At 53.7% G+C, this 14,847-nt stretch overlaps 1 protein-coding gene across 4 annotated transcripts in view; it reads left to right on the plus strand.

Annotated features, from left to right (window-relative positions):
- The window catches only part of EPHB3 (EPH receptor B3), a 53,227-nt gene that overhangs the window by 14,849 nt on the left and 23,531 nt on the right, over positions 1–14,847 (plus strand). For all 4 annotated transcript variants that reach the window (XM_075938070.1, XM_075938069.1, XM_075938072.1 and 1 more), the window contains exons 2-3: positions 7,045–7,109; positions 7,563–8,235. In XM_075938070.1, the coding sequence (XP_075794185.1) occupies positions 7,045–7,109; positions 7,563–8,235 (738 nt within the window). The remainder of the gene's footprint in view (positions 1–7,044; positions 7,110–7,562; positions 8,236–14,847) is intronic.

Raw genomic sequence — 14,847 nt, forward strand, 5'->3', positions numbered from 1 at the left:
TTCCCCCCAACTCCTGCTGCCTCTGTAGAAAAGGTAGTGGGGATGGGAGAACTGGCTTAAAAACTGGTTTCCCCCAGCACTGTCTCCACGGTGCCACCTCTCCTTCTCCCCCTCCCACCCCCCCACTGCTGCAGAGGCAGCAGTGGGGCAGGCGAGGCTGCTCTGGCAGCAGCCCCTGTCTGTCAGGGGACAAGCACAGCGAATCCCAGAACTGTTTCAAGCACGACCAGGGTGTCCTAGTTCCTAAAGTAAAAATGGGAGAGCCCCAGGGCTTGCCAGAGGTAACCACCCACTGCCTGCTGCCCGGGGCTGGGGCTGACATCCCCTCCCCGAACTTCCCTGGGACCGATTCAATCCCCGTGTCACCTGCTGCTGGGGCTGAGCAGCTGGGAAACCCATATCTGGGCTGACCCCCTTGTCCCAGTTTTGTGCCCCATCCCTCCCACGGCTGGGGCTGAGCCCTGTGCTACCTGCAGTTCAGGTTTTTACTCCTCTTTTCTCCCCCAGCCATGGCTCAGTAAACTTAGCATGTGTTTGTTTGCTCTTGTTAGCTGATGACTTGGGAAGAGAAAACGGAACCAACACCTGTTTTTGTCAAAGAAGTCGGGATGGCCAGCACAGAGCTTAAAAAAGGGATTGTCCCAGCCAGAATGGGGTGTATGGTCACCCTAAGCATGACCCTCACATACAGCCAATCTCAGACAAAGTTACAGAAGGCCTGAAAAGCCCAACACCTGTAGGCCTCAGGCCTGAGAGAGGCCTTCTCCCCTCTGTTTACGGCCTTTTCCTCTGTTCATATCTCACTGTTGACTGACATGCTTGTTGTTTCTCTGTGTGGTGTCTGGCCTCGGCTATGGACTTACTCTGTTGCCTGCTGGTTTCAGAGCTAAGATGGTGGATCTGGGGTAGTGAGGATTTGGCTGGCCTGTCTCAACCACAGCAATACCCAATCGATTCTGGGGGGGATACCGATTTATTCCTAGAGGTTTCTGACCCCAAAAGAGGCGCATGCCCCACTGTGCTGAAGAGCTAGGGTTCTACTCAGAAGCTCAAGTCTTGTATGATTCCCCTGGAAGCATTAATCCCTTCTCTCTGAGCTCTCGGGCCTGAGCTCTCGGCCGTGTTGTGGTAAGCTGTACTCCCTCACCGCCATTTGACGACACAACGTTCAGACTTGGCAAAGGCCAATCCCTGCCAATGCCGAGTGCTTGTTTGGCTTCGCTACAACCGCTTGGGTCGTGATGAAATGCTTAGCGGCTGAGGCTGCATCAGGGAACACCAGTGCACCTGTATTTGGACAGCCTCCTCTGTCCTTTCAAAGGGTGTCTCTCCCTTCCTGCTGTTTGTTCCCACTGCAGGGAACTGGGACTGCAAACCAACTGTCTCTTATAGGCGCTCCCCTTGGACTTCACCACAACTGCAGCCTTTCTGCTGTAGGAAGCGGGACACACGGATCACTGTAATGATGCTACAGTTCCCGGGGAACAGACAAGTCTCCCTGAAACCGCCTTCTCTCATGACCCTGGTCTGTGACACTTTTTGCCAGGCTGTAACGTTTCAGGCCAACCAGTGGCTACCCTCTAGGTTGCACGTGTGTCGAACGGCACCTTGAGTAGTTGGAGAGACTCTGCTTCGGTTGACAACAGGGTCCAATGACCTTGAGCTCTCCTGCTTAGCCCACCTCATTGGGGATGATTCCTGCGGAAGCTGCTCTTCAGGAAATACCCTGTTACCAATACGCTAGAATTTAAGGCTGTTTGACTCTCCTGCTTTCCCTTCCTGGTGGAATGACTAAGCCATGTGGGGTGAAGCGCTGCTGTCTCGAGGCCAGGTGTCCGGGAGCAGGGATACGATTTTGGTGTACGATTTTGGTGTACGATTTTGGCAGCCATTTTGGTGCCCCAGGGCGCGTGGGTGGGCGCACGGCACATGCGCTGCCCAGCCACCACCGTTGCCCCTGGCTGTGTAGGGCCCTGTGGCCGCGGGGGGAAGGGCACTGTGGGGGTTAACGCGGGCCCCTACCCCAGGCGGCCACTGCAGCCTGCCGGGTGCACGGCGCCTGATGGCAGCTATAAGGGACACCACGTGCCCTTACAGCTGCCATCAGGCGCCCCCCATCAGTTGGCCTCTCCCACCCCTTAGTCCGGCCCTGCCTTTCTTTTGTGTCCTGCTCCCCTGCTGCTTTCTCCATAGACACACTCCCCTGAGGAGAGCAAAGCTGGGTAGAGCCGTTGCCTGGGCTTGTCAGATCTGGAGCGCGGATCCAGATTCCTTTTGCCTAATAGTCAGGGTGGTGTAACAGCTGTTTTGTTGACTCTGCTTCATCTGGCGTGTAGGTCTCGCCGATCCTGGTGTGTTGCTTCCTCCACTTCCAACGCTGAAATGCCGCCACTTGTGTCAGGGTTAAATTCCCCCCACAAACCAGGCCGCGTTAGTGTGGTCCTGGTTCAGGACTCCCTGCTGTGGGTGGATGCGGGGGGCAGATGTGCATTGTCTCAGTGAGGGGGGGGCTAGAGCGGTCAGAGATTTAAAAATGGGGATAGTTGTTCCAATTCCTGCTGGCGGGAGTTGCATCCCACTGACTCAGAAGCTCAAGAGATGTGAACCTTCCCACGTGGCCCTGAGCTTTGAGCAATGTGATTCTCTCCATGCTGGTCAGAAGCAAAGCAGCGTTGTTTCTGAGCAGGAGCTGTGCACATCTCAAGGCGCCTGTCCCACAGAGTTGTCGTCCTGCAGAGGAACACGTGCCGCAGCCTCTTTTCTCCCAGTCGCTTGGCTGAGGAGGGAGACTGCCGTCAGTGCTGCTAGCGCCAGGAGGAGCGCGAAGCATCAGCCGTAGTGTCTGTCATGCACTGGAATCCCCTCTCCCGACAATGCCAAATGCCTGCTGTGGGGTGTAGAACCAAGCAGTTACGGATGGTGGATGCCATGAACGGGGAAGACCATCTCAGCCCAGGCTGTTTGAGTGGAGAGGCCTGTCCTAGCTCTTGAGCCCAGTCTGAGCTCCTGGTACCAGAGCACACTGGCTCTACCAGGGCTGTGGTATTAATAGCATCTCCTGTATCACCATCTTCCCATGGGACCTCTGAAGGGACGTCCCTCGGCGCTCTTAACAGCGCGCTCCTCCCCGCTGAGAGAAGCCAGCTGCCCACTGCGGAAAGCTCAGGGCCATGTGTGCCTCGCATCCCTTGAACATCCCGGTCAGGGTTCTGCTGGTTTGTCTCCAAGAATGAGGTTCTCCTGAGTCAAGACGTGGAGAGAGAGGTTCTTGAGCAGCAAATGGAATTTCCCCAAACAATGCCCGTTCGCCGGACACCCTTCTTCCTTCCTTGTTCGTTGTGCTGGTCTGTTGAGGTTCTTCAGGGCCGAGGCTGACCTCTGTCCATGCTGCAAAACGAGCAGAGGGTGGAATTCCAGTTTTTGCTACTTAACCTCCCTGTCACCCCAGGGCTGGATGGTAGGATCTGATAATCCTTTCATTTCCTCTTAGAAGGGTCTCCACTCGGGGCAACTTCTGCTGGGCCAGGGTAGATGACTTGTATCCTATTGGCAGAATAGTGGTGAGTGTCCTGGCGTCGCGTCTGGAACCCAGGGACATGAGCTGTGGGGTTGTGCTAGGGAATGCTTGGGCTGGGCTGATAGTTGCCCACATCCTGGGAGTGACCCAGTGGCCTCTGCACAGCCGGGAAAGCCCACGTGTGTCTCAAGGCATCTGTCCCAGAGTAGAACATGCCTCTTGTTCCCCGTTCGCTTGGCTGGCATGTGGCTCGTGGCCGGGCAAGGCGCTGTGGCAGTTGGGAGAGGTGGAAGGATTGGGACAAGGTATGTTAAGAAGCATGTAATTCGTTAATTGTGCAGTCAACAAAAATTTTGTCGACTACGTGATTAATCGATAAGGGGGAGCACTGCAAGCATTCAGTCCCAGCTTGCGCCAGGTCCCAGGAGCTACCCCGCTGCAGCTCTGCAAGGTTATTGCCCCTAAATGACTTTTCCTGCAGAGCTGCAGCCGGGGTGGTTCCTGGGACCCGGCGCGAGCTGAGCCTGAGCCAGGCTGCCTGCCCCCTGGCTCCTAAAATACTTTGACTGCAGAGCCACAGCAGGGATAGCTCCCAGCACCAGTCCGAACTGAGGCAGGCCCCTGCTTGGATCCACTAAAAAATTTACTGGCGGGGGGAAGCTTTTGCTCATTGGTTAATCGTTGAATCGGCTACAACTATTACATCCCTAATCGGGACATTTCATGCCTCAGCCGTGGGCCACTTCCCGCAGCCAGAGAGGGAAAAATGTCCTCATGGTGCTTCTTCAGGGGCTGGGCAAGCAAGCCCTGACTTCCTGCTTACAGAATAAGGATGTGAATGGTTGTCCAGTAAGCATCACCTTTACCGGGTGATGCTTGCTGGTACCGGTTAACCAGGGAGCAGCCCTTCAGGGATTGGGAGCTCTCACTCACACCCCCACCCCTCCCCAGCACAGGAGTGGGACCAGGAGCGCTGCCCCGTGCATGTGGGGGAAGCATCTGAGAGCAGGAGCCAGTTGCCCAGTGCACGGGCAGGGAGGGAGGCAGGAGCAGGATCACATTTAATCAGTTAACTAGGATTTTACATCCCTGATTGAGAGGATGTTTGGATAGCGCTGCCCAAGCTGAGCTCGCTCGCTGATTAGACCCTGTGCAAAGGCCTGGGGACTGAGCCATGGTGTGGGGCTCCCCATGCTGGGTATCACTATGTCAAGCCACAGGGGCAGGGCCCAACAGCGGTGCAGATTCACTTCACGACAAAGTCGATTAGAGATAGACAGTCCAGAGAAGAGCAACAAGAATGATTAAAGGTCTAGAGAACATGATCTATGAAGGAAGATTGGAAGAACTGGGCTTGTTTAGTTTGGAAAAGAGAAGACTGAGGGGACATGATAGCGGTTTTCAGGTATCTAAACGGGTGTCACAAAGAGGAGGGAGAAAAATTGATCTTCCTGGCCTCTGAGGATAGAACAAGAAGCAATGGGCTTAGACTAAAGCAAGGGAGGTGTAGGCTGGACATTAGGAAAAAGTTTGTAACTGTCACGGTAGTTAAACACTGGAATAAATTGCCTAGGGAGGTTGTGGAATCTCCATCTCGAGATATTTCAGAGTAGGTTAAATAAATGTTTATCAGGGCTGGTCTAGACAGTACTGGGTCCTGCCATGAGGGCAGGGGACTGGACTCGATGACCTCTCGAGGTCCCTTCCAGTCTTAGTATTCTGTGATTTTATTAATCTCACTACGTCACTATTATTACAGGCTTAATACTGCCAGATGGTTAAACAGCTAGTGCAAAGTAATACAACAATCTGCGTAGGCAAAGCAATGCATATAAGAGTAACAGGCACTTGGAAATGCTTACACCCGTTTAGGTCTGTGGGGAGTCCCGTTCTGGTCACTGCGCACCCAGCCGCAGTGAACATGCCTCCACCTAGGGGGATTCAGGACACCCTTCCAGGTCTAGGTCCCTATTGAGACTCTGAGGGGCAGGACTCCCCGTGATCTTATACTACAGTTGTTTACCGGGTGTGCATGTACCTGGCTCAACACCATTCTTATCACTCTTATGGGCTGAGACCGAGGTCAAACTTGTTTACCGCTTCGTAGTTTCCCAGCTCAAGGCTCAGGTCAAAGCTGATAGAGCCCAGCTGCTGTGTGTGGGCTTGCAGGGTGCCAGGCTATGCTGAGCTGGGTACAGCAGGGATGGGAACTTCCATCCCAGGCCTGCTAAGGTGCAGGACCCACATATGACTTTCATGTGACATACCATGCTAGAGGGGATGCCACTGGGGGCCTGGGATTTGTAGGCCTCCTGGGAAGTGTGAGAGACAGGAGTTGGAGGGGGCGATTGGCCTAAAGGACCTTCTGGCTAAAGGCCACAAGTTGGGGGCAAAGAGGAGGTAGAGGGGAATGGGGACATGTGATCTGGGTGGAGGAATGACTCTTCTCTCTCCCTGTTGGCAGGGGGCTCTGCCCTGAAGAGGGGGGCAGAGAGCAGTGAGGGGTTTGCCAAGCGCGGGGGCAGCCTGTGAGGCAGAAGCTGTCTGTGGGGAGGGCGTGGGGCGGGCACAGGCTCACATGGCGTTCGGAAGGGGTGTTTCTTTGCCCTGAATGTGCTTTGCGCCTTCGGGAAAGGCCATGGGTTTGGGGCGCTCGTGCTGGGTAACTGGCAGTGGGAGCTAGGGCTGTTTGGAGTGAAGACCCTTTTCGCTAGGCAGCCTGGGAGCGAGCTTATCTACTGGTTGCGGTGGGTGGCGGGGAGAGGGGAGGCTGTGTGCCTCCAGGCCTCTGCTACCCCCACCATACCCCACCCGGAAGGGCTTGCTCAGGTTCGGTAGGGCTGCCCAGCCTAGCCTGGAATTAGCCCCAGCTGGCTGCGATTCCAGCGCGCCTCAGACTGGGTTCTCGCGCGGGCCCCCCTCCCCCTCCGTGGCTGGGGCTGGGGCTCTCGGGGGAATGCTGACGGGGAGGTTTGGCTTGTAATCCGTTTCTGGAATGTCGGCCAGACGGTCAAATTCTTCTCGCCTCTTGTGAAATGAGTGATGTGGGGCGGCTTGGGAGGACAGCCTGCCATCCCTCCCCCGCGGGAGAAACTGGCCTGGCCTGCACCACCCCTTTCAGCCTGAGCCGCAGCAAAGACACCTGTGTGTGTGGGGTGGGGGGGGTTACCCTCTCTGGCAGCCCCTAGCAGCAGGGGGAGGTGTTTGGGGGCAGGAGGAGGTTGTGTTCATGCCCATCAAGGGAGGGCTCCATGGTGAGGTTGTTGAAAGGAAGATGGCTGCTCTTGCTGTCTGCATTCCCCACCCTATTTCTGTGGTGGCTCGGCTTCCTTAGCAGTTCTCCTGAGGGGGTCTTTCCTCTCCCCTTGACAGGAAAACGGAGGGAAATCTGGAGTCCGTCTCTCTCTGCCCCTCTCCTCCCTGCTCCCCAAGCTGCGTTGCTTTGCGTTGTCTGGAAATGTTTTGAACGATTTCCCTTCTGCTTTCCTAAACCCTGACCTCCTCTTTCAATTCCATTTTCCCTCCAGAAACCCTGATGGATACGAAGTGGGTGACCTCCGAGTTGGCCTGGACCGCTCATCCAGAGACCGGGGTAAGACTCAGGTTCTCCTCTCGGCGCCTGTGCAAGGCTCTGGATTTCCAGTTGAGCAGCTGGTCTCAATCCGTGTCAAACTGGGACACGACTCATGACAAGGGCCCCCTTTGGATTCTCTCCTGTGCCTTGTGATATCCCCACCATTCCCCAGACCAGCTCACAGCTCGGTGATGCTGACTCTTGTGCTGGGAGTCACAACTGCATGGTACCACGTGGAGGGGAGTCAAGTTCTCGTGGGCTTTAGCATGACAAGGAAAATCGGGCCAGGAGGGAGCAAGGCGGGACAGGCCTCGGGTTGATATTGGTTGTGTGCGTGCGTTGCTGCTTTGGGGGGTAATCGTGTGTCTGGCTTCTGGAATGTGGTTTGGGTTTGTTGTGGGGCGGGGCCGTGTTTCGGAGCATTCCGGTCGGCCCATCCCGCTGGCTAACCCCCAGTCTCCTTCATTGCAGTGGGAGGAAGTCAGCGGTTACGACGAAGCCATGAACCCCATCCGAACGTACCAGGTGTGCAACGTGCGGGAGGCCAATCAGAACAACTGGCTTCGTACTCAGTTCATCCAACGCCAAGACATCCAGCGGGTCTACGTGGAGCTGAAATTCACCGTGCGGGACTGTAACAGCATCCCCAATATCCCGGGCTCCTGCAAAGAGACCTTCAATCTCTTCTATTACGAATCGGATACAGATTCTGCCTCGGCCTCTAGTCCCTTCTGGATGGAAAACCCCTACGTCAAAGTGGATACAATTGCTCCTGATGAGAGTTTCTCCAAGCTGGAGTCTGGCCGTGTGAACACGAAGGTGCGCAGCTTTGGGCCGCTCTCCAAGAATGGTTTTTACCTGGCCTTCCAGGACCTGGGCGCCTGCATGTCCCTCATCTCTGTCCGTGCTTTCTATAAGAAATGCTCCAACACCATCGCTGGCTTTGCTGTTTTTCCGGAGACCTTAACTGGGGCTGAGCCCACGTCTCTGGTCATTGCCCCAGGGACCTGCATCCCCAATGCTGTGGAAGTGTCCGTGCCCCTGAAGCTGTACTGTAATGGAGATGGGGAGTGGATGGTACCAGTTGGAGCCTGTACATGTGCTGCTGGATATGAGCCTGCCATGAAAGATACCGAGTGCCAAGGTAAGCACGGGGCTAGGTGGCCTGTGACTCTGAAGTTGAGCACGTGTTCAGCATTTCCTGTGGCCCGAGGCCTGGCGCTTAGTGTCTCCCGTTCTGTCCTGAACATTGATGTTTGATCATCCCTGATTCTAGTTCAATGACCGAGTTTACTTCTGTGTCTCCGCCTGGGTGCCTGATGGTGTCACAGCCCCCATGCTCACACCGAACTTAACGGGGTTAACATCTGCCGCAGTGCACTCGCTGTAACACCCAGAGGGTTCAAACAGCTGGGAGCTATGGCCAGGTTCTGATACCTCCCGGTCCTTTCCCTGGCATCAGGGCGAGCACCACATGCCATTTGTAGAATCCTAGAAGAATAGAACTGGAAGAGATGTCTAGAGGCCATCTAGTCCACCCCCTTGCTCAAGGCAGGGCCAACCCCAACTACATCATCCCAGCCAAGGCTTTGCCATTGAGCGTTCCAGTTTTGCTGCAGGAACTAGAATCACTTCTGTTGTCCTATTTACAGGCCTAACAGGGAACCTTGGGATCAGTGGGACGCACCACTTAGTGATCTCTCCCTGTGAGGTCATGCCAGAACCCAGTCCCCATCCCTTTCCACTTTGCCCTCCTTGCGGTAGGTAGCGACAGGGTCTGTGCCTCCTGGAGGGGGCGGCCAGAGAAGTGGTGCTGAAGGCGCAGCTGTACTGCATCTCTGGGCAGTAGAATCCGTACGCTACATTCTCAAGGCTATTCAGAACTCATGTAGGATGCTTGCTTCCATGTGTCAGTAAGTGAGCAGCGCAGGAAATGACACGGGTTCAACAGAGAAGGCTGCCTGGGTTTGTGCAGAGCAGTGCCCGTAGTGTGAACGGCCGGAGTGAGGGTGTTTGGGGAGCTTCGGGCAGTGGTGGCTGCCAGCTGATCCCATCAGAGCCCTCAGGGGGATCCGTATGTAAAGAACTGGCTTCTGAGAGCCCATACTTACAAGGGTGTGATTCGTTTGGCACTCTTCTTAACCCTAAGGTTAAGCGTGAACACAGGGAAGCTGGCTGTGCTGGTTCTAGGGATGTTAAATTTAGATTAATAGGCTAATCTAATAGTCAATTTGCATCGACTGTTCGATTAGTCTGTAAGGGAGCCTCGCCTTTCAAGTGTAGCAACAGCTCTGGGACTGTTGCTGCCCTTCAAAGGCGAAAGCGATACGGGGAGCAGGGGGCCAGTGGGGGACTGATTGAGTCCCCCGCTGGCCTCTTCCTCCCTGTGGCGTTTCAAAGTGGCACCGCCGCATGGAGCCGAGTGCCAGCTGGGGACTCCCCCCACTGACCCTGGCTCTACACTGCGTTGCCGCTTTGAAACACAGCGGGGAGCCAGGGGCCAGCTGACCCCGGCGCCACGCAGCACTGCTGCTCTGAAGTCTCCCCTCCTCTTCCCTGCCCCTTGCTGCCTCTTTCTGATAGGGGGGGGGAGGGGGCTAGCGACTAGTCCACTAGTGTATCGACTATCCGATAAGCTTTTGCTGATCGGATAGTTGACTAGTCTTTCACATCCCTAGCTGGTGCTCAGATTCTAACACTGATAGTGTGTCTCATGGACTCCGAGGGATGGGAGGGGGAGAATTTAGCCCCCTTCCAGGAGATGGAGGGGGGCTTCTAGCAGGTGGTCTTGGAGCCCAGACTGTGAGCCAGGCATTACTCAGACGATCCACAGTGCACAGGAAGCTGCTAGGCCTACGACTGGCCTAATGCGTGTCTGTGCTTGGTTTCGCTGATGAGAGAAAAGGTAACAGGTTCAAAGGAGCATCTCTGCAGCAGTCACTTATCTGAACAGCCAGGGAGATCCTGGGTTCCTCGTGGGCCAGTCAGAGGGGTGGGGTTTCTGGGTCAGGTCATGCTTTCATCTTGCATCCTGGGGCAGGAGGAGAAAAGTGCCCAGCAAATAAGTCTGATTGAGTCGTTTTCATGGAGACTGAACCAAACTCCTATTTTGTCAAGTGAGGTGCCCGCCCTGGCCCTGGCCCTGGCCCTGGCCCTGGCCCTGGCCCTGGCCCTGGCCCTGGCCCTGGCCCTGGCCCTGGCCCTGGATCTTGGAGTTGGAATTGTACCTGATCTACTCCAGTGAATCCAGGGCTCCAGGTTGAGTTAAATGATCGTACGCTGGGGAAAGAGGGTTCATCTGTCATTCCCCATCTTCTCCTTTCAACAAAAGTTGATCCAGAAGTGATCTGTTTGGTTAGCCTTCTCCATGGCTATTCTTGCTCCAATCTCTTTCCTCCTCAACAAGGAAAGCTCCTTAGACCTAGAAATCTCCATGGGATGCATTGGTTGCTGAGTTCAAAGGGGATCTTTTCATTTCCCTGGTAAAATCATGTTGCCCTTGTGGAATAGGAGATCTTGCATTCCATGGCCATGAGTCCATAAATGAAAGCAGCACAAGGATTTGGAGAACCTAGAGAAGTCGCTCCATTTTCTTGTCCCTTTGCCAGTCATAAAGGGTGCATCTACATTGCACCGTAACTGGAAATAAGGTATGCAATTTGAGCTACGCAAATTGTGCATCTTATTTTGATGCTATTTCTAAATAGCTTATTTTGTCATTTGGCGCTGTCTACGTAGCGCCAAATTTCAAAATAACCTGCTATTCCAAAACGTCGCTTACTCCTCGTAGAATCAGGTGTACAGGGACATCGGAATAGCGAGCCTGAAATAATGGGCTAGCTGTGAAGACACGGGGATAGCTATTTTGGGATACTCCGGTATCCCGAAATAGTGTTGCAGTTTAGACATACCCTTAGGCTATGTCTACACTGGCGTGATCTTGCTCCAGTAATATGCAAATGAGGCTAAGCATGGAATATCGCCGAGCCTCATTTGCATATCTAATAAGCCACCATTTTTGCGGAAGAGGCTCTTGCGCAAGAAGGAGCGTCTACACTGCCTTGCGCAATGCCTTTACGCTGATTATTTTCAGGAATAACGGCATTGCGCAATTGGGTTTTTCTTGCGCAAGAAGGGGCAGTGTAGACGCTCCTTGCGCAAGAGCCTCTTCTGCCAAAAATGGTGGCTCGTTAGATATGCAAATGAGGCTTGGCGATATTCCACGCTTAGCCTCATTTGCATATTTCTGGCGTGGGATCGCGCCAGTGTAGACATAGCCTTAGAGTCGTTCTGTCCTTAGCAAGTTAGATTGCCCTGGGATGCAACTGAAAAGTAATTGGCTGTTCTCTCTGCTTTCCATGCACTCATGTGAAGGAGGGGTCTTCTGTCATCCTTTGGAAAATGGTGCAAAGTTTGGGGCATGCGGATGCCTATTTGCCTGCAGACTTAACCTGTCTCAGCTGCGCGGTATACTGGTGTGGAACTTGTCGGCTCATTCCGCTACTCTCTGCCTCCCGTTCCTAGTCATAAAATGGGGGTGCTTATGGCACCGCACACAGGGGTCCTGATGGCATTCGTGGCTCCCATTTGCCAAGTTCTGGTCAGACAGCAGTCGAAATGGTACTTTGCCCCGGACAGGGTTACTTTGTGAAGTGCTTGGAGATCTCTGGGTGTGAAGTGCTGATAGAGGTTAGGGGTCACTTTAATGGGGGGGCAATCCTGAGTTACTGCTGAGGGGAAAAACCCTGCTGCCAGTCCACCCCTCTGCAGCTATGGCGTGTGAAGAGCTCCGTGCAGGATTAGGCTTTGTATTCAGACCCTGGGGGGTTGAGGGCTCGTTCTGCCAGGCAGACGGCAGCGCCGTTGGCGTGCTCTGTGTGAGACCGGGCATTGGTTCACCATCTCACTCTCCAGCACATTGTCTTGGTTACATTAGCGCACAGCTCTTTGGGGAGTGGCGTTGGGTTGCTCGCCGCTCTCCCAGAATGGAGACTTCTAGAGGCACCGCTTCTGGAAGGGAGAAAAGTTGCTGACTCTTGGCTGTGGTTCTCCGATCCCGTTGCTGGAACCCTGTGGATAGCCACTTGAGAGCCGTGGGTATCTGTGGATGCGGGTGTCCGTGGCTCATTTTTGTGCAAGCGGATACAAAGTTTGTATCGAGAACCCTGCAAATTAGCAGATATCTGCTTTGTAGCCACGGGGATCTGCACCCGTGGCTTATTTTTGCAGATGCGGATACCAATTTTGTATCCACACAGGACTCTAACCTGTTATCTCCGCAGATCCACCAACCCCACCTGGCTTCTCCGGACTCCTGCAGATCCCTGAATGAGGAGGAGTGTTGGGGGGGCGAGGAGGGGGAGAGATTTGCTGAGTTCCTTAAAGGGGTGTGCCATCCCTCCTTCCCCTAACGGCTGCTCATTTCCAGAGGGTCCCAGGACAGCCGCATTGTGAGCATGGGTGCTCCATCTGCTTTGTGTGGTGCCAGGTGCATCTACCCTGCAAAATGCTCCAACCAGAAAACCCCATCCAATGGCCAAGAGTCTGAGCCCAGGGCAACTGACGGGATCTCATGCTGCTGGGCTAAATATAGCAATGTGGGCACCAGGCTGGCGCCTGGGCTCTGAAACCTGCCCTGTTTGCTGCGTGTCAGAGCCCGGGCATCAGCCCAAGGCCAGACGTCTACCTGGCTATTTTTTTTTTTAAGCCCAAGTTGGCTCGACCCAGTCGCTGAGACTTGCTGCGGCAGGTGATTTATTTTTTTGCAGTGTAGATGTACCCACGTTGTATTGCTTCTGCAGACCCCTGTGTCACCTTTGGCTTGTTTAGTGGGTCTCTGTCATTGCCCTTTGGATGGGACAATGGTAGGGTGAAGCAGCCCTTGGAGTTTTCCTGCAGGTACAGGTCACGTCAGACCAGAGCCTGCGCTAGGCATATGCATGCTAAACAATTGCTTAGGGCCCGGAGCAGCACATGGCACCCCCCTGTTAATTATTAGTATTCCTGCTTAGGGCCCCCCCCCATAGGTTTTCACTTCATTCCACAATGTTAACAGTTAACTCGAACTAAGGACTTAGTTCGAGTTAACGTTTGACTGTCGCATGTAGCCACGGGCAGTTCGTTCGGACTAGGGGGATTTAAAAATGATGCCCGGACGGGAAGATGCAAATAAAGCCCGGGATATTTAAATCCCAGGCTTCATTTGCAACTTCAAATGCCTACATTAGCCTCCCTCGTTCGAACTAGGGGACTAGTGTAGACATACCCTCTCTGGGGAAGTTGGCTTAATGCTTTTCCTACTTTGGTGGTAGGGATGCAAATGTGCAGCCGTTTAAATGGTTAACCAGTAAGCATCCGCTTATCAGTTCCTGTTACTGTGACACACTGGCTCATTTCACCCCACATTGCAGGCTCCGCAGTATAAAAACTCATGGCTGTTGGCCCCACTCCTGGGGAGCCAGCCATGCTGCGGGTTCTAGAGTATAAACTTTGTGTAAAGCTTTATACAGGCAGTCCCCGGGTTACGTACAAGATAGGGACTGTAGGTTTGTTCTTAAGTTGAATTTGTATGTAAGTCGGAACTGGTACATATTGTAGGGGAAACTCTAGCCAAACATTTCTCCAGAGCTCAGTTTTATTCTCCTACACCTCACTTCCCTCAGTCCTTTATTCTCAAGCTGAGGTGTCTGCTGAGAAAAGCCGCTCCACGTCTCCCTGGTCTGCTGTGGGGGGCGCTAGCTTCGCGTCTCCCTGGTCTGCTGGGGGGAAGCAGCTAGTGCGGGGTTGCCTCACCCCGTTTGTAAGTAGGGATCCAATGTAAGTCGGATCCATGTAACCCGGGGACTGCCTGTACTACAGATCCCTGAAGGAACAGAAGTTCAACACCATATAGATCCAAGCACGACGGTTTATTACACTCTGCCCTGGCGGAGTGTCACTAGGCTTGTTGGGCTCAGTGAGACTGCCAAACAATGGATTACTATCGATTATATATAGGATGCCAGTGGGCGGAGAGAAGCAACGGGGTGGGAGTTCCCGAGCCCCTGGATAGGTTCTAGCCGCAAGACACAGTGAGCGCAATAAGCCAGCAGTCTAAAAGATTACATCATTGCTCCGCCCATGGCTCAGGTTTACATGTATGCTAAAAACCAGGTGTTATGGCTTAAGTGTCCTTTTGCAGTAAATAGATTAAATCCTGATTTCAGGTCCATAGAAATGACAGGTGGCATCTCCCAGACAGGTTTGCTCGAAGGTACATTCCTCTATAGTCTTAAAACAAAGAGAACAGAAAACAATGCACAGCATTGGCAATTGTATATATTTATCATTTGCACCCCTTTTGGACTGGATTGGCATCTGTGAGGGACGGAGATCATTACTCATGCTGTCATGCTGTCTGTCTCCCCTCTCCGAATGCTGGCTGGTATGTGGGGAGTATACACTGCTATCTCCTCCTGAACTTGGGAGGCAGACGTTTGAGGCCACTCTCAAAGAGTTATGTGTCTATAATTCTCAAAAAGGCCCCAACTACTGCCCTGCACCTGGGGTTATGCTGTCTGAATTTTTTTCATGTCTAGTTGTACAAACAAGGCTATCTTTGCTTATCTCTGTTCCCCTTTTAGCCATGTCTTGTCCGTTGTTAGCTAGGCCTCAAACCAGGTCCGTAAGGTTTGGGCATATGTGAAAGATTCTTAACAAAGACCGTGGTTAAGATCTTACATACGTATTATTGGGATTTTCGCCCTTCAGTCCGCAG

The sequence above is a fragment of the Pelodiscus sinensis genome, chromosome 10 (assembly GCF_049634645.1).
Source record: "Pelodiscus sinensis isolate JC-2024 chromosome 10, ASM4963464v1, whole genome shotgun sequence".
Taxonomy (NCBI): domain Eukaryota; kingdom Metazoa; phylum Chordata; order Testudines; family Trionychidae; genus Pelodiscus; species Pelodiscus sinensis.